The sequence below is a fragment of the Lutra lutra genome, chromosome 8 (assembly GCF_902655055.1).
Source record: "Lutra lutra chromosome 8, mLutLut1.2, whole genome shotgun sequence".
Taxonomy (NCBI): Eukaryota; Metazoa; Chordata; class Mammalia; order Carnivora; family Mustelidae; genus Lutra; species Lutra lutra.
In genome coordinates, this window is record NC_062285.1 from 50672483 (window position 1) to 50691995 (window position 19513).

Genomic DNA, 19513 nt, shown 5'->3' on the forward strand with positions numbered 1-19513 from the left:
GGGTTAAGACCCCAGCACCCAGCACGAGGACCAGGAGGAGTGCCCCCACATCACAGCAGCATGGGGTCTCCGTTTCCCTGTCCCTTCTTGAGCCCATGGTGGGGGGGGGCGGTTTGCAGCTTTTCGCCTCTCTTGGAGGGCTGCCCTTTCCTCAGTCTCCCCTGACTTGGGCATGACTGAGGTGGGGTGTGGTAGGGAATGTCCTGCTGGGTTCTCTGACACACCCTGAGATCCGCCAGGCCTGACTGATGACCCGTCAGCAGTTCTCCGGGCCAGTCCCAGCCTGCCTCCTCTCCCACTCCTCTCCCCCAGGAACAGATGCCCTGCCTGCCCGGAGGAGACAGGCGCCTCTGCTCCACTCCTTATTCTCCCGTCACACCAAGTGGTCCTCCCTGACCCCTATTTATTCTGACCCTTGAAATCACAGACTCCTCGCGCCGCCCCCCTCACTGTGTAAGATCTAAGCATCATCTTTGGGAACTCAGTTAAATCCCTGCCTCTTCTGGGAAGGCTGTCCTGACCATATCAACACGCAACCCTGGTGTCTTCATTTTTAAAGGCAGCTCTGTGCTATTCCACCATCTGGGTGTGGGGGAGGAGATGCGCCTGCAGGAAGGGGTTGCACCAGGCACTCTCCACAACAATTTAGGAGCCATGTGACTTTGGACCAGTTATTTAACCCCTCCACCTCAGTTTTCTCATCTGTAAGATGGAGACAATAGTTCCGTCTGCCTCACAGGGCCCCTGGAGGGATTAATATGCTATAATAGTGTGGCGTGCTCGACTCAGCCTCTTGCCCAGCTGAGTCTGAACTCAACAAAGGCTGTTGGTAACTGCTCTGGGGATGTCCTGCCCAGCAGCCTGAGCTGCTTCTTCCCACTCAGAGACCTCTCCCCACAGAGCTTGTCCTGCTCCACCGGCACTGGCCCCAACCCAGGCTCCTTCCCCAACCGCCCTCCCCACTCCTATCCTGGGGCCTCTCCTAGGCCTAGAGCCTCACCGCACAGGTCTCCCTCATCCGAGCCATCTCCACAGTCATCGTTGCCATCACACAGCTTGTCAAGGGGCAGGCAGACTGAGGTGTTGTTGGCACAGGGGTGCGAGGGTGGCCTGCAGGCCAGGGACTCACAGTTCTCTTCATCCGAGTTATCTTCACAATCACTGTCGCCATCACACACCCATGCTTTGCTGATGCATCGAGCTGAGGGATGGATATAGTGTGAGGGGCCAGGCCTGGGTACGAGGGCTCTCCACGCCTTTCTTCCCAGACCCAGTGGGCTTCTCTAATAGGGCCGTGATTGTAATGCCTTGGGGTCCACTAGGAACCTTGAGGCCTTCTCTGTCAGATTCACATGGGTAACAGAGAAAGCAAGAGTCTGCAAGAGTTGTGCTGAAGCTCAACTTTGACGGTGATGGTTTTGGTTCCCAGGGCCCTTAGCGCAAGCCCTGGATCCTCCACTACTTCCCCCAGGCGTCACCCACAAGCTTCCTTGCCGCCCTTTGCCTCCCAGTGTCCCCCGCCCCCACCCGCCACCAGCATAGCGCTGTCTCCCTTGCCACTCCCCTGCTCTCAGTATGGTCTCCCCGTCCCAATCACCCTAGTCCAAGCTCCCGCCCATCCTTCTTTTTACCAGAATCTTTGCAGCCAAACTTGACATTGGGGTCACAGACGTGGGTCACTCCCTCGCAGCTCTTTTCATCGCTGGAGTCCATGCAATCAGTGTCCCCATCACAGCGCCACCGTAGGGGGATGCACAGACTATCCAGCCGGCACTGGAACTCATCATTGTGGCAGCCGCCAGGAGGCCTCGTGGCTGCAGGGGGCAGAGGGGGGTTATGGGGGGTAGGGGCTCTAGGTCAGCCATTCTCATGTCTGCCTTCCCAACCCCCTTCCTGTTCTCCCCAGTCTAGAGCTATGAGCTAAGGCGGGGATGGAGTTCTCTGAGCCTGGCTGACACTTCTCAGAAGCTAACTTGGAGGCAGGAAGGTCACACCTCCCAGGACCCCAGCAATTGGCTAGTCAAGAATCTCTCTATTTTACACACCAGTGGTCTATTGGTTAAGCAATTTGCTAGGCCAGAGCTCAAAGACCCGCCACCTTCACCTAGCCTCTGTTTTACCCAGGAAGGCCATAAACACTTATCAAGCACCTCTGGTGTGCCAGGCACTGTTCCTGGTGACAGTGTGAGCAAGACCAAGTGTCTACCCTCACGGAGCTGACGTTCTAGTGGGGAGCGATCAAAGCCATGGAGATGAAGCTGTGTCAATGGCACTGGGTAAGATGGCCAAGGAAGGCTTCTGAGTGGGAGAATTCTGAACAGAGGCCTGAATGACATGAGCCATGAGCATCCCGCGAGGTGCAGCCCAGGCAGAGGGAACAGCTGGTACAAAGTCACGGAGACGGGACCAGGCGGGCATATTAGTAAAATGCCCAAGGTGTATTTGAGGCTGTCTGGCTGCAGGAAAGGAGCAGCAGGAACACAGGTCAGCGAGGTGGTGGGAGCCCTCCAGGCCGTGGAGTGGGGCTGGGCCTCCATGCAAGCATGTGGGGGGCTGGTGCAGGCTGCAGGGCAGGGCCGGGCTGTGGTGTGACTCAGGGGTGGCAGGCACACTCCAGCTGCTGGGTCGAGGCCTGACTCAGGAGGTCGGGAAGCTGTGGGAGCAGCACCCAGAGGCCCCCACCGCTGACGGGGCAGGAGCCCCACGCAGGAGCCCCACCTCGCTCTCACACTGCTGCCCGCTCCTCCGTGTTGCCCGGCCGCCAATCCGGTCAATGCTCTTATCTCAATGCCTGCCTCTTGGCAACAGCCTCCGAGCTGAGCTTCCTTCCTCGGGGGCCCCTAAACCTCTTTCTAATTGGATGCCCTTCTAGGACTGTCCTCTGAAAGCACATCCTCCATCTTATCACCTTCCAGCTTCAAAGTCCTTCAGGGGTCCCAGTGCCTGACTTTCCCTTGCTGATGTCACCTGTCCCCTCTGGGCGCAGCTTCATTCCCGGTTGACCCCTCTGGCCTGAGCGGCCCCAACAGGCAGAGACGGAAGTGCCCAGTTTCACTCTCTAAATCTTGCTACCGTGTTCTCCACCCCTACCCACCTTCCATCTGAGGACCCTCCCTCTTGTCCATTTGGCCACTGTCCAAGCCCTCTCATTTCACGGAGCAGGAAGCCAAGGCTCAGAGGAAATGACTTGTCCAAGTTCACCCAGCTTGTAGGTGAGGGGCAGAGTGCTTTCTCTGCCATACCACAGGCCTCTGGGGACACCCTTCTCAGAATCCCAAGGCACTATTACCTGTCCCACTCGTACTTCTGAGATGGCCCTTGAGACTCAGTGGCTGTTTCCTGGGCCTCAGGTGACCCTCCCTGCCCTCCATCTCAGTCCTGGGCCCCTGGTGGGAGCTTGTGCGACCGTACTGCTCTCAATGTATGTGCCTTCACTCTATAGGGCACAGGTTGGAAGCTGGAAGTCCAGAGCCCAGATAAGGCCCGCAGGAAGATTTTGACCTACAGCATTTTTCAAACTTTTAAAGTCCATTGCCAGTTGTTATGGGTTGATTTGTGTTCCGGAAAAAGATGCTGATGTCCTAACTCCTGGTGTGCGAATGTGATCTTCTTTGGAAAGAGGTCTTTGCAAACGATCGAGTTAAGATGAAGTCACTGGGGTAGGCCTTAATCCAATATGACTGTGTCCTCAGAGAAAGAGGAAATCCGGACACAGAGACAAGCATACACACAGGGAGAACACCATGCGAGGATGAAGGCAGAGATTGGGGTGAAGCCCATACAAGCCAAGGAATCCCAAAGATGGCCTGCAAACACCACAAGCTGGAGGGGTTCTCCCTCACGGCCCTCAGAAAGAACCAACCCCGCCAACATTGTGGACTTGGGTTTCTAATTTTTAGAACTGACACGATGAATGTCTGTTTAAGCCGCTCAATCTGTGGTACTCTGGTGTGGCAGACACAGGAAGCTAATACACCAGTGTTTGGAAATGGGCAGGTTTCACACAGAACTCTGCCTGTCTGACTTCTCTTAAAGCCTGGACTGCCCTGGGTCTGCAGTCTTCCATGGAAACAATGGGCCAGAACCAAGAAACAAACCTTCCTTCAGAGGGTCTGTGACTTCCAGAACACTCAGTCCCCACTGCCCCCTAACTGGGCCCTGGAGGCTTCGGCACGAAGAACCCTCACGGAGCCAATGCCTCTCTCCTTTGGTCCCCACTGTGCTCATTCACCCTCACCCACCACCCCCGCCCAGCACGGCTGTGTTCAAGCTCCCAGCTTACAAGCACAGGCTGTATGCTGAATGCTTTTTGTGCACGATCTCAGCGAACCCCCACATCAGCACCGCGATGTGGGTGCTATTATTATCCCCACTTTGCAGATGACACTCACAGAGGCCCACAGGGATGAAGTAACTTGCTCAAGGCCACCCAGATAGTAAGTGGCTGAGCTGGAGCTCAAACCCAAGGCCACCCAGCTGCAAAGCCTGTCATCCTAACAGCGTGTGACAAGGGTTTGTCGACAATCTCCCTCCCGCCCTCACGCCGGGCAGCTCCTGAGGATAAGAGCTGGGTATGGGTTATCTCTGGTTCCCAGATGGCTGCGGCGCACAAAGTGGGGGGGTGGAGGGGGACGGAGGGATGGCTAAGTGTGACTGGCACGGGACGGCTACGCCGCACCTGCCGGCCCCCAGGCTCTCACCCTGGTTGGTGCAGTTGGCGTGGGTCTCGTCGCTGTAGTCCCCGCAGTCATTGTCCCCATCGCAGGTCCAGTGCTCTGGGATGCAGCGCCCGCTGTTACACTTGAACTGTGTGCTGGAGCAGGAGTGGCTGCAGCCGGCCTCATCACTGTTGTCCCCACAGTCATTGTCTGGGGGGAGGCAAGAATGGCAGAAGCAAGGAGCAGGTCAGCCCGCTGCCTCCTCTGTGACCCCAGCTTGGGGCCCCCACACCCACCACCCCATTCCCACCTCCCCACGCCCCCACTGAAAAAATAACAAACAGAAAAGACACAGAAACTGCATAGACTGCAGCATGCACCATGGCCCACGTGGGGGGTGGGGAGAAGTGAGGGGGGCACGATAGCCCTTCCCGGAGTCTCGGAAGGCGGTGGGTGGGGGACTGGACACACTCCTTTCCCTTTCTTCTTTCGGCAGGGTGTGGGAACAGGGGTCACCTTGCTTTGTTTGGGGGAAAGGCAGAGGCTTCTCTGGTTTGGGAAGGAGTAAGGTGCCCTGCTTGGGAGGGAGGGGACTAATCAGTCCTCCCCCACCCCCTGCCCCCCACCCTGAGCTTGGGCACTGGTGGAGGCCAGGCTCTGGGCGCCCTGCTCATGGGTAGGGGGGTACTGCCTGCAGCTGGGGAGGGTTGGGGGCCACTTCTGGAAGGCGTCTGAGGGTGACTGAATGAATGTCCTGCTTTTGAGGTCTGGTGGGTGGGGACTACAGGACTTCCCTCCACATTTTCAGGACACTTGGAAGGACCAGGTATGCCTCTCCCCCATGGGGTGTGTCCCTGCCTCTTTTCCAACTGGGTTTATTTGTCTATCCTGCCCTCTGTGTCTTGCTCTTCTTGTCCCCACCTCTGTCACCTCCTCTCCTCTGCCCTCTCTGCTTCTTGCCCTTCTGCTGTCTTTCTCTCTCTGTCAACTCCTCTCTCCCTATCTCTTTCCCTTCGTGTCCTAGTTGCTCTCTGGAGAGCGGAGCTGCTAGGGGTTCCTGAGAGGCAGCCCGAGGCCAGCCGGGGCCCTGGGGTGATGGTGCATGTGCTTCTATGCACTGACCGGCAGGCTCAGGACAGGTCTTTTCGTCAGAGCCGTCCCCACAATCCTTCTCTGAAACACAGAAACCGCCAGGGCAACCATTGGCACGCGAGACACAGCACAGATGAGGGGCAACGTGGCGTTGGCCCCATACATCCTCTCACAATCAGCCAGGGCTAGAGCCACTGGTACAACACGTCACAACACACAGACGCCACCAGAGCCTCGACACAGCACACACATGACGATCCACTGGCCCCCGTGGCTCAGGACTGACATCACGTGGTCCGTGGCTGACCGCCAGTTGGGCTCCCGAGCCTGAAGCCAGAGCCTGGAGGGTGCAGCAAGGACCCCAGGAGCTGGGGTTTGCAGGGAGAAGGGAACGGGGCACTGGGCTCCCCTTGCTCTGCCCCTCCAGCCTTTCTCGCTCATTTCTCCCCAGCCCCCAATCCTCTACCAGAGAATGGGCCGCTCAGGCCCTGGGTGCTAATGGGCAACCAGGAGGGTCTCCCCTCGGTCCATACTGGTTTCTCCCATGGGATTTCTGGCGTGGACTCACCACTCCCAGCCAACCCAGTGGGGCTTTAGTGAACTGGGAGGAGACCCCAGCTTGATTCTAAGACCCCTTTGTCTCCCACCCAGGACCTGGCTGCGGCTTCTAGCTTTCCTAGGAACCAGGGCAGGTTAAGGGAGGCGAGCTCTTACCATTGTCACATCGCCAATTGATGTTGATGCATCTGCCATTGTTGCAGGTAAACTGAGTCAGGGGGAAGCAGGTGGGGTAGGCTGTCAGGGAAAAGGAACAGCCCAGTCAGCGGTGGGAAGCGGCAGGGGCTCAGCCTAAAGGCCTGCTCGTTCATCCCCATCCTTTTGAGCTTCCCTTTTTCAAGCTTCTAGTTACCAACCACTTGCCCTGTGCTGAGTGCTTTTCATGCATGATTTCACTGAATCCCCATGTCAGCACAGTGATTATCCCTGTTTTGCAGACAAAACTCACAGAGGCCATGGAAATGCAGTAACTTGTTCATGGCCCCGCAGGGACTAAGGTTTAGGGGCCCTCCAGCACCCACCACTGCCCCCAGGCACATTCTCCTGGGCTCCCCCTTCCCTGTGCCAGCCTCGCTTCCCTGCTGCTCCTCTTACCACATGAGGCGGACTCATCGGAGCGGTCCCCACAGTCATCATCCAGATCACACGTCCAGGAGATGGGGATGCAGCGGCCACTGGCGCAGGAGAACTGGTTGGGTGGGCAGGTGCGAGCTAGGGACAGGGTGGGCGCAATTGTTCATAGTCCTGTCCTCCTCTCCATTTCCTCTTCTTTCCTACCATCCTCTGCCTATCAGGAAGTCTTCCCAAGGGTCTCAAAACCATTTCTCTTAGAGAAGCTCAAAACCATCTGTGCGTGGGGCGCCTGGGTGGCTGGGTTGTTAAGTGTCCGAGTCTTGGTTGTGGCTCAGGTCATGATCTCAGGGTCGTGGGATCGAGCCCCAGGTTGGGCTCTGTGCTGAGCATGGAGTCGGCTTGGGATTCTCTCCTTCCCTTGCCCTCTCCCTCTGCCCCTCCACCCGTTCACACATGCTCTTTCTCTCTCTCAAACAAATAAATTAAATAAAAACTTAAAAACTTAGCCATGTGGTCTGACACCCCATCTGCTTCACCCCATTTCTCAAGGCGTCTCTGGTGTCCTCCGAGAAGATCCACCCTCCTTGCTCCTGTCTCCAATCTGAAGCCATGCTCTGTTCCCCACAAGCTCAGTCCTCAGAGCTAACAGAGCCAATCCCATTCTTCTGGGCACGGGAAGGCACTCCTCTCCTCCTGCTCGCAGCCCCGCCCCTCAGCCCTAACAATCTGCGCTCCTCTCCTGGCGGAGGTCACCCTGTCTCCCCGCGTCCGGCCGTCCCTGCCCCCACCTCCCCCTCCCTGCCTGAAGGGCAACTCGTGCGGTCCACCCCGACCCCACACCTGAGCAAGTGGCGTTGGACTCGTCTTCACTGTTCCCACAGTCGTTGTCCCCGTCGCAGAGCCAGCGGTTGGGAATGCACCGGTTGTTCTCACACTTGAAGCGGTCGGAGGGGCAGGTGTGCTGATCTGGGGATGGAAGAGGCCGGGACTCCGTGAGTGGGCGGGGCCCAGCTCGCCCCACCCACGGCCCTGCCATCCCCCCACCCTGCCGCCAGGGCGCCAGGGCATCGGGGATGGGGCAAGGACTCACGGCAGAGGGCCGGCGCCTCATCGCTGTTGTCCAGGCAGTCGTTGTCCCCGTCGCACTTCCACCTCTCCTGGATGCAGCGGCTGTTGGCGCAAGCGAACTCGCCCGGCTGGCACTGGGGTGGGGGCACGTAGGATGGGTTCGCTGCGGGCACCACAGGGGTGTGGGGGGAGAGTCAGACCCAGCTCCTGGGACAGGTGCTCCCCTATCTGCACTACGCTTGTCTGCTGTCGCATTTTAAATAATATCCCCAGAGTCATTTTCCCTAGGGTGTCATTCTTCACCACCAAATAATCTGTATGGAAACCGCAGCTCTTTCTCAAGCCACAGGGGTGACGTTTACTTGAACACTTCCAGTACTTCCGGATGACCTGAAACCACCTGCTTCCAAGAGGGCCTGGAGCCCCCAACCCCTCCCCACTACTTTTGTCCCTCCTGAGAAGACCACTCCTCACCTGCTTCCTCCACAAACTGCCTCCTGGAAGTCACCTCTGGGACCCCGAGGTCCCCATCCTGGTCCCTGGGCTTTTTCCTTCACAGAGGCACTGCCCCCACCAGCAGTGAACACGGGGCCCAGAACTCTGAGGGCTGCGCCCTCCTGCCCCCAACACTTCCACCTCACCACCCCTGTCTGCCTTGAGCTCTCAGCAGTGAAATCACCATGTCCTTGGTCTGCATTTGCACGGGTAACATCAAGAAGCCCAGCGCCCCCATGTCGGCCCCTTTCTCTCCACGCTGAGCTCTGCTGGATGTCTTTCCGACCCACCCCTCGCTCATTCCCACTCTAAGCCCTGAAACTTCTGTGTGTCCTGTGGGTGCCTCCTGTCTCTCTTGTGGCCCTGGATCACCGGGACCTGGTATGTGTCACCTTGTTCCTCGCTACCGCTTCCCGACAATTCTCTCCATCCTGAAAAATCAGCGCTGACTTTCATGCTATTTGACTACACCAAGCCCTACTTTCACGGGGCCCCAGGACACTCCGGGGCATCTTAAGGGTTTTAGCTCCTGGCTCGGTGTCACTTTCCCCCGATTCTCTCTTGCTCTAATTCATGGGGACTTCAGTGTTGGTGTGGATCCCTCCATCACCCTGGCCACTCAGTTTCCCTCTCTGCCAATGCTTTTGCCTTCCACCTGACCTCAGTCTCTCTTTCTTAGCTGTCTGCCAAGGTTCCAATGACTCATTATAATTTCTGGGATTCTATCCTAAGGTAACCATCCAGAATATGGGAAGGCAGGAAGGTGTGGGAAATAGTGGAGCAAATGATGAAGAAAAAAAAACAAACAGGTTCTGGGTCCGACTTCCTGGGTTCAAATCACTATTTGGACTTCAGACCTCAATTTCTTCATCTGTATACTGGGGATAATCAAATACACGCTCCCTACAGGAATATTTTAAAGAGTAAACAAGTTACTGCATGGGAAGTGCTTACCACCCTGTCTCAGTACCATCTGTGCTCAAGAAATCGATGCTAGCTGTGACTCTACCAAAAGAGAGAAACCACCTGATCATCCTGGAGTGGGGAGAAATGGTGGAGAAAATAAAGGAACATTTACTAGTGAAATATATTTCAGTCATTAAAAATTCTGCTGACGTATCTATGACCCACTGTCGGGTGACAAAAAGCAGAGAACAGAATAGTCAGCGGGGTGCAATTCTGTTTAAGTAAAGGTAAACACGGAGAGAAGTGTGTGGAAGGGTGACCCCCCCCAATGGTAACAGTGACATCCATCGGGGGTGGTATTCAGGGTGACTTGTACTTTCTCCTTGTGTTTTTCTATACTGCTCATTTATTTATTTCTTTTACAACGAGCACGACCTACTTTGATCTAAGAAGAGCCTGTTTCAAATAATGCAACAATGACACAGAAACTGCTGTGACGTGTACGAGCCCAAGAGGGCAGAAGGCACTTAACGTGTCGTGTGTCGTGTGATCTCAGCTACGTAAACGCAGGCTTGGAGCCCAGCTGGCCATAGAGAGACGCTGTTCACTTGCCACACTGCTAACAATACACGGATTGGTGTCTGTTGGGGGAATTTGGGCTTTTTTACCCTTCTCTCATCTCCAGTATTTAGAGCTGTTGTTATATTACTTTGATCAAGGGAAGATGAATGTAAAGGAATGTGTTCCTCTTCCCAAATCCGTCCCAATCATCACTCAGTTTCCCCTGGTCTTTGTGTTCTCCCTAATTCCCCCATCCCCGGTCCTCCCTAAAACCCCTCCAGCCCCCGGGGTCTTCTCTCACTCATCCCTTGCCTCCTGTTGTCCCCACGGGGCCCTCTTTGCCTCTTTCATCTCTGACTGGACCCTTCGGCCCCCTCCCGCTGAGAACTGCTCCCAGGCCTCCCACCCTGGCTGGGCCCCTCATACCCAAGCAGGTGACACCGTCTGTGTCCAGCACCTGGTCCTCGGCACACGCACACTGGCGGCTCCCAGGGGTTGCCAGGCACAGGCTGCTGCAGCCACCATTGTTCACGCGGCATTTGTTGGTCCCCACTGCAAAGGCACGGCCGAGGAGACAGGGAGAAGTCACATTCAAGTGGGGAGTCAGAAAGGGAGGCAGTGGCGATAGGACGATAATCGTGTTGAAGAAGAGGACATGGAAGCATGGGACAGGGAGGGAGACGGGGAAGACAGTCAAACTCTTCTCCAAGGGCCTCAAAAATCAGAGCCTACGATCCCTGGGGAGTCCCTTCACCCCTGAGTAGCCTCACCCCCCACCCAGGTCCCACCCCATCACTGGCCCTAGCCCCAGAGGGTACCTTGCTGCTGCTGGGCATCATACATGCGGATTTCAAAGATGGGGGGCCGCTCGCTGCGCAGAAGGGTCACAGTGGGGGGCGCACCGCCTGTGCCCCGTTCTAAGCGGTAAACACTGCCACTCCGGTACTCAGTCCAGAAGAGGTAGTTGCCATGGTGACACAGGCCAAAGGCATGGTTCAGCTCAGGACCCTCGTATACAATCTAAGAATGGAGGGGGGGTTACCGAGGAGCTGAGGACAAATGGGGTGCCTGAGGAAGACCCGGGAGGTTACAGTTTTGTTCATTTACATGTCCGTGTCCTGGGTGTGGGTCTTGTTTCCCCCATTAGCCTGGGTGACCCTGAGGGTGACAGCTTGGCACACAGTGAGGTGCCGGACCCTGGGCCCAGAGGGATGCTGATGTGGAACTTGTCCACACTACCCTTCCTTGGATACATTCATCTTCATATCCCCCAACATGCGTGTATGTGCACGCGTGCACACACTCATATACACACAGTGCTTAGCACACAGCCAGAATCCATCCATTCATTTCATCGGTCAACAAACACTTGCCAGGATCTATTAAGGGCCGAGCTGTGGTATGAAAGACACAGCCCCTGCCATAAAATCACCGTTGTCCCATGAAGGGTGCACACGGTAGTCCAGCCTGGAGGGGGTTCTGGAGACAAGATCCAGGGGAAGGTGGCTCCTGAGCAGTGGGACAGGGAGGAGGAGGGGGTGGAGGCAGGAAACTACATTGGCAACAGCACAGGGGGCCACACTGTGTATGCTGTGCGCCGGGAATTCTGAGCAGTCTAGTGTCGTTTGCTCAGATGTCGGGGTACGGGGAGCAAGGGGAGGAATAAGACCCCAGAGAGAGTCAGGGGCCAGATCACCAAGGGCCTTATCTACCAGGAAAGGGTTCAGTCCACATGCCTAAATAGGCATGCGTCTCAGAAGCCTACAGCCGCACCAGGGTCAAAGCGTGTGTCCGTGGCATCTCCAGCCGTCCTGCACATGGGCAGAGGCTGACACGGCAGGCACACACCAAAATGTGCTGTGTGTAATGCACAAATGTGCGGAGGTGCACACGTGCTGTGTGCTCAGGTATGCACATGCTTGCTCGAGCCCACAGACAACACGCAGCCGCAGACACACTCTGACAGAGGCGCCCTTCAGATGATCTGACACGTACCACACACAGCACAGGGAGGTGCACGCACATAGGTGAGCGTGCATGAAGCCCATGGGCCTGGACACAGAGATGCCCACGCGGTCACACACAAAAAGCCCCATCCAGGGGCGTCTGGCTGGCTCAGTCAGTTAAGTGTCTGCCTTCAGCTCAGGTCATGATCCCAGGGTCCTGGGATCGAGCCCCACATCGGGCTCCCTGCTCAGTGGGGAAGACTGCGTCTGCCTCTCCCTCTCCCTCTGACCCCAGCCCTGCTCGTTCTCTCTCTCTCTCTCTCAAATAAAATCTTAAAAAAAAAAAAAAAAAAGCCCCATCCACACACAAGCGTGGCCTAGCGACGCACACATGAATGCCCACACACAGGTGCGTGCCCGCCCACCTTCCGGTCTGTGCCATTGAGCAGTATGGTCTCGATGCGGTCATAGAAAGCATCCACCCAGTAGAGGCGCCCTGCTGGGATGTCCAGGCTCAGCCCATTGGGCCAAAGCACTGTCTTGGAGGTGACAAAGATGTCTCGGTGTGAGCCGTCCATCCAGGCCCTCTCTAGCCGCCCTCGCCGACTGTCCTTGGGGTCCTCCTCCCAGTCTGTCCAGTACATCCACCTGTGGGCAGTGACTGGTCAGGACACTGGTGTGCACCTCCACACGGGCCACCACTGCCTTCGGCAGCCTCCTGTGTGATCCCAATCTATGCACGCAATGCCAGAGCTCCTCCTGGGGGCTTCCTGCCTGCTCACCCCTCGCCCCCACATTTCATTCCTTCCTGCACTCAGCAAGCATTTGTCGAGTGCCTGCTGAGAGCTGGGCACAGTTTTGGCACTCGGGGACCCCATGGAGACAAGGCTCCTGCTCTCCTGGAGGTCCCATCCCACCCTGGGGTACAGACAAGAAATAAGTCAATTGGAAAGGGACGCACTTTGGAGGCTGAGGGAAACCAGGCAGGACACGAAGCAGGGTGATGGTACAGAGAGCCAACTGGGCAGCAGCTGGGGAGGCCTCTCTGAGGAAGCGGCATTTGAGCCTAGGTGTGCATGCGGACAAGAGGCTACATCTGCAAATGTCTGGGAGCTCTGGGCAAAGCAAGTCCCAGAGCAAAAGCCTGGAGGCAGGAAGAGCTGGGGTGTCTGAGGAACAGATGGCGGGCGGTGGGGACAGAGCTCCGAGGGCAGGAGAGAGCTGCAGATGAGGCCAAGGGGACGCGGGCAGATCCTGCAGGAGCCCAGGCCTGATAAAGACTTGGGTCTCACTCCCAGGGCAAGGAGAGCCCGTGGAGGGCCTCGAGATGGGAGTGACAGGACCAGAACTGTATGTGCGTAAGGCATCACTCCCATTGTCCTGAAGATGGGGCACCTTTCCCCCATTGGGCCTCTGATTCCCGCCTCAGCGCTGCACTTGGGCCGCTCTCCCCTGTTCACTCCTTGTCTCACCTCCCCGTTCCAGCTCCTCCTGCCCACAGGCCCTGGACAGACTCACCCATTGAGTGGGTCCACCACGATGGCCCGGGGGTGTGTCATTTTGCCCTCGATTAACGTCTTGCGGGTCTGAGCAGCCTTCTCCAGCCTGGCCACACTGATGGTCTTCTTGGGTCCGTCATCCGTCCAATACAAATTGTCCCCCATCCAGTCCACAGCTACCCCCTCCACATTGTGGATTCCTGCAGGGAGTGAAGGGGGCCATGACAGAAGGCCTCAAAGGAACCTTAGCACGGCCTGGCTCCGAGTGAGCTGGCGCCCAGTGGGGCAGGGAGCACCCTGTGCCCACAACAGTGGGAGGGATGGGCTGGGAGGCTGGAAAAGGATCTGGGGACATGGTATTGAGGCTCAGGGGCTCTCAGAACTCTGGCCCACACCCCGTGAAACCCATGTGGCCAATGCGAGCTCTCGCGGGAGGGCCGATCTGGGCCTGAGCTCCTGGGAGCTGAAGTAACGTACGTGTGGCTCTGGGCACCCGTGTGACACAACGTCCCATGCCCAAAAGTCCTGAGCTGACAAAATGAATAAATCAGGAAGTGATTTTCCACTTAGCCAAGGGTTCATCTCCAGTTTCCATAGCAGCTCCCCGGGTATAGAGAACCCCAATCTCTTCCTGATGAGTGACTTTTGATTTCCCTAAAGTCTTATGATTGCTGATTGCTGACTGCTGAGGTTCTACGAGCAGGACTGGGGCTGGGGGGTGGGGAGCAGTAACGCATCAGCCAGATTCCCTGGTTTAGGGAACCCTGTCCTGGGGGCCCAAGGGCAGGTTTGGGAATTTCTGACGCCTGGCAGGAAATGGACAGAACTCAGGAGCTCAGAGCCTCCACACAGAGTCAGACCACATACTGTTGCTTTGCCCGAGCAGCTCAGATGGAAAAACTGGGTTCAGCTCCCAAAACAGACTCTTCCCAGGACAAGTGAGCAAGCAGCTTCTGGTGGCTGTGCGGGCTGCTGCACAGGCCCTCTGTGAGCACCCGTGGGCCGATACGGCTACTCTATTCAAGGTCTCAGGCCTCTCCTGGGCTGTGTCCTGCGTGCAGCTCCGGGGAGCAGAGCCAATGGCAGAGAGACCCCGAGGTTTCCCAAGCATTGGCAGAGACAGCCCACACTGCCTAACCCATCCATCCTCCAGCCTCTTTTCGGCTCAGCCAAGAAGGGGGTCACACAGGGGTCAATCTGTCTGTCCCCTCATCTCCATGCCAACAGGCCCAGCCAGCCAGTGAGTGGGGGACTCTCCATGCTGAGAGGGTACTGAGAAGGCAATGCCCAGGCCTCACATCGCTTCCTGTCCCAAATGGGCGTCCCTTAGGGATCCCACCTGCATACCCCTTACTTTGGGGGCCCTTACCGTCCTTCAGGATGGTCTCCCGCTCAGTGCCATCGATCTTTTGGCGGCCAATGAGGTAGCTGGTGGTGTCAGCAAAGTAGATGAAGCCAGTCTCAGCGTGGAAGTCCAAGGCTCGGGGGTTCATGAGGTTCTCAATGGGGATCATGTGTTCATCTGGGACCTTAGCCCCCATATCCATGCCCCGGATAATGCCTGGCCGGCCCTTGCCGTAGACAAGGAACAGCTCGTGTTCTGGCTCTAGGGCAGGTGCAAGGAGGGGCACAAAGTCAGGTGCACACGAGTACACACACACACACACTACCACCCTGCCTTCGGGGCCATGGCCCAAGGGGCTGCAATGCCCCAGCTCTCCTGGGTCAGGGGAGATGGGGGTCTCAGGGGGTCTGGGTCACATAGACAGACGTATAAACAGGAAAGCCCGGGACAGCACCCTGGGTGGGGGGGTCTGCCTATGGGGCAGGAGCAGCAAGGATCAGGTTTTCAATTAGGTGCTCACTGCTCAGTGAGTCAAATGAGTGGCTTAGATACACTGGAATCTGGTTACGTTGGACCACTCCTGCTGCTCCCCTCCTTCTCTAAGCCACATCACCCCTCGCTTACACCCCAGGAGCCTCCTGCCACTCCCTGCTGTCCTCTACCCAGTGGCCAGCCAGCATGATCTTTTGCCACACGTGAAGCACATCACATCACTTCTCTGTTGGAAAGTCACCAAGAGCTCCTCATCCCATTTCAGATGCATCCAGCTCCTCCTTCCTGTCTCTCCTCACTCATGCTGTGCCCTTCTCAGCCTTGAAGCTGGCTCTGTCAATCCCTTCGAGTGGTCCCACGACTCAGCTCCTCACTTCATGGAGAGCTCAGCTCAAATCCCCCCTCCACGAAGAAGCCTTCCCTGACCACTCTGACCCAGCAGGAGCCCTCACTGTCACCAGCAGGTCTAGGTGCCTCTCTGTTTTCTTCCTAACACCAGGTACCACCTGGAGTTATTTTTACCCGACTGTCTGACCTGCCAGACTCTACGCTCCGCTCCGTAGAGCAGAGACAACAACTGTCTTGTCACTGAGGAATTCTCATGGCCAGGATAGTGCCAGACGCACAGTCCACGCTCACGAGATATTTGTTGAGTGAATGAATGAATGAATGAATTGAATGGGCCAGTGGACAGTCTGTTATGGAGCCCAAGTAGGATAATGGGAAAAGCCTTATTCTTGGATGTGGGTTCAAATTCTGTCTCGGCCCCTCACTCGAGGCAAAATGTTGGGTAAATCCCTTCATTTCTCTGCATCTCAGACAGAAAGGGCCAGGCTGTGGGGAGGCAGACAAGGACAGGGTCCCGCCCCATGCCAGCAGGCACACACGCCCTGCCCGCTCACTCACTCTTGCATGATTTCCCATCACTGCCCAGACTGAAGCCGGAGCGGCAGCGGCAGGTCCGTGCCTTGTGGCTGTTGGCCAGCAGGCAGATGTCGGAGCAGCCTCCCGGCTTCCCGAACTGGTCGTTCTCGCAGGCGTGGCTCCTCACTACAGGCAGGGGAGAGAGCTAGTCAGGCCCCTCCAGAGCCCCCGTGCCGAGACCTTAAGAAGGCTTCCTGGAGTCTGACCACACTCCTTCCTGCTGTGGCCTTTATGCCTGTTGTCCCATTTGAAGCTTTAGAAGCCACAGGACTGGGATCTCTCTGCCCCACCGCGACCTAGCCTTCAGACTCTGAGGGGACGGTTTCTGTGGTCAGTGGAGACAGTCACGCCGCTGCCCGTGGGCAGGTGCTGCGACTCTGGAGCAGCCAGGGACCTAGGAGGTGCAACCTGTGTCCTGAGCAGAATTGGGTGCAGGGGCTCCATGGAGGTGGGATCTAGAGAGGCTGAGCGGCAGGAAGGGGCTGGCAGGGGAAGCTGGGGGGCCAGGGGAGCTAGTCGGGGATGGATCGCTACGAGAAGCAGTCATGGTATGAGAGAATGAGCCATTCCCACAGGAGGGTCCACGGAGGGGCTGCGGGGCCCCACTCACCCCGGGGCTGACGCCGCTGGTGGTAGATATGGAGGGCACCACCCTTGTCTACACGGGTGACCACCTGGTAGTCAGTGCTGTTGAATCGATTCACTCGGATCACGCTCGTCTTCTGCTGGGCATTGGCGTTGTCCGAGTTCGTGGCATAGAGATAATTCTCAAACACGGTCAGGCCGTACAGGTGCTCAATCTGAGACGGGCAGGCAAGAAAGGTCAGCGTGAGAGAAGGGGATCTTCCCTCTGCCCCTGGAAAGCCCCTCGCCATCCCATCCAAATTTCAATATTTGCCCTCCCCAATTCATTCCATAGCTGTCTAACTCCATGCTTTCCCCCGGTCTCCTCTGTCTCTTGAGATCTTTACTTGTCAAAATCCTGCTCGTCCTTCACAAGGCATCTCTCTGAAGAACTTCTGGGATGTTGTAACCAGATGCAGGCTCTCCTTTCACGCTCCATCTCTCTGGCTATTATCCACTGACCGGCGATTTGTGGACTCACCCCATCCACTCTGCTCAAACCCCCTGAGGGAAGGAACCATGGCCCCTACAGGCTCAGGCACACCATGGGGGATGGAACCCCTTTTGGACTGAAGAGGAGTTGGGCCTTAACTCTGTCCACAGGAGGACATTCTTAGCCCAATCCTAGCCCCCAGCTTTGGGAAGGTTCAGGGGACAGACTTGTCCCAAGCAAGCCGGGTAGCAGCCCTTGCTACCCACAAAACCTATCCAAGGGAACTGACTGTTCCAGCTTGTCCAAGACAAAGGGATTTGCTGGTTTATGGCATGTCCAGGGCTAACAGGGACAGCTGGGCACCTTAATGGTCCCAAAAGGGAGGTGCCATCTCCGAGTTGGAAGGGATTCTAGACTTGGTCCCAGTGCTATTTCCCAGCCATGTAACCTCAGGCAAATCTCTTAACCTCTTTGGACCCTGCTTTTTCTCATGCCAAAAGGGAACTGAGATACCTACCCGCTTCCCTGCCAGGGGTTGTTGTAAGGATCAAGTGAGAAAAGGGAAGTACAAGGTGTCTCTAATATGATCTGTTTCCATCAGAGTAGAAGCTATATCCACTCCCTTCCTTGAAGGGCTCACACCCACCCCGCTTCCCATGAGAAGGCAAACGTGTTCCCATGTCAGCCTCCCTCTCACTGGGAGGCCTAGGGGATGGCCACCCGGCACAAGCCATGCCCTCACCAGAATGCCCTGGATGATGGTCTGCCGGCCCTTGCCCTCATAGTCCACCACCTCGATGTAGTCCAGGTAGGCATCAGCCCAGTAGACGAGGCGGCTGACCAGGTCCAGTGTGATGCCGTGAGGAAACACGATCTTGCTATCCACCAGCTTGGTGCGGTTCTGCCCGTCCATGTCACATCGCTCCACCTTTGGGATCTGTCCATAGTCAGTGAAGAACACCTTCCTGTGGGCAGAGGGCACGTTAACTGGGTTCTGGGCACTGGGCACTCTCCCTTCTCCCACAGCCTCGCCCCACCCCTCTCACCCCATGGCTGGGTCCAATGCAATGCCCTTGGGGTTGTAGAGCTCCAGGTCCAGCAAAGTGACACATGTGTCCCCGTTTCGGTTGCAGACAAAGATCCTATCATCGATGTCATCCACAAAGTAGAAGTTGCCCGTCAGCCAGTCGATGGCCATCTGTTCCACGTCTGGAAAGTGTGAGTGAAAGAGCTATGGGGGGAGGTCCTCCTGCAGACATGCCCACCTTTGTTGGTGCAGAACCCACCCTTGGAAGTCCACCTCCTCTGGGGAGACCTCCTTCACCAAGGAGGCTACAAGCCATCTCTCCTCTTTGAGCTCCTATAAGAGTTCCTGGCAAAGGCACATTTTACCTTGTATTCTTTGCCATCTTTCCTATCTGGTTTCTATCTGGTTTCTCCAAAGACAAGTGTCTGAGAAACCTATTTGGTTTCTCCAGGGAAAAGTGTCTGACTGCCCCCCCCACGAAGCCCTGCTCCACACACGGAGCTCAGGGCCAGCACAGAGGAGACACTGGGTCTGTGATGGCTGCTTAGTTGATGGACAGGTTTCCCCAGCTCTAGCCGTTCCCTGAGTGGAACCGTCTTCTTGGAATCCTAAAAGGCAGGGAGGACAGGTCTCCTAGCTTATTCCAATATTTTAAAATATGCTTTTACTTGAGATAACAGCACTCAGGCTAACTAAAACATCACACATGTTTGATGTTGGCTGGATGTGCCTCAACATTATATGGTAAGTCAGTTTATCTCATGCCAGCCAGGGCATTAACCAGACTAGTATGTGTTGCATGACTCTTAAAAGTGGAAAAGCAGGGTACACCATCAATAAATTCAATCTGAGAGAAAAGTATGTCAAACATGGCGCCCAGAGACAGGGAAAAGGGAAGGCCCATGGTATCCAGTGACATGGACCAGACTTCCTCCACTCACCCCCGTTCCCACTTCTTCAGTGTCCCTCTTGCTCAATTTCCTATCCTAGGGAGGGTGGGAAGGAGCAGAAAATAAGATATAAGGCTGGTGGACCAAGAACATAGGAGGAGGGCCATAAAAGGACTCTGAAGGTAAACTGAGGCATGGTTCACAAAGAAGGGGAGCTTCAGAAAGGTGAAGATGAGAGGAGAATGGAGACCAGGTGCCTACGTTCAGTCTATGTCAGCTCTGGGGGAGATGGAAGAGGCTAAAAAGGACTGAAGAGGGGAGGGAGAGGGCATGGACAGTGGAAATCTGGGGACAGGGACCCCTGCTGGCCTCCTCGGTGGGGGAAGGGGCTCCTCTCCAAGACCCCCTGGTTCCCATCCACA

The 19513-nt window shown here is 56.4% G+C and overlaps 1 protein-coding gene across 1 annotated transcript in view; it reads right to left on the reverse strand.

The window, feature by feature from the left end:
- Positions 1–19513, reverse strand: part of LRP1 (LDL receptor related protein 1) — an 80149-nt gene that overhangs the window by 36828 nt on the left and 23808 nt on the right. The window contains exons 7-22 of the mRNA XM_047740281.1: positions 18221–18383; positions 17917–18139; positions 16728–16917; positions 16100–16243; positions 14726–14962; positions 13376–13556; positions 12283–12505; positions 10730–10931; positions 10338–10463; positions 7972–8112; positions 7722–7847; positions 6903–7019; positions 6465–6545; positions 4701–4868; positions 1632–1814; positions 1001–1201 (exon numbers count right to left, since the gene is read on the reverse strand). Of these exons, the coding sequence (XP_047596237.1) occupies positions 1001–1201; positions 1632–1814; positions 4701–4868; positions 6465–6545; positions 6903–7019; positions 7722–7847; positions 7972–8112; positions 10338–10463; positions 10730–10931; positions 12283–12505; positions 13376–13556; positions 14726–14962; positions 16100–16243; positions 16728–16917; positions 17917–18139; positions 18221–18383 (2706 nt within the window). The remainder of the gene's footprint in view (positions 1–1000; positions 1202–1631; positions 1815–4700; positions 4869–6464; positions 6546–6902; positions 7020–7721; positions 7848–7971; positions 8113–10337; positions 10464–10729; positions 10932–12282; positions 12506–13375; positions 13557–14725; positions 14963–16099; positions 16244–16727; positions 16918–17916; positions 18140–18220; positions 18384–19513) is intronic.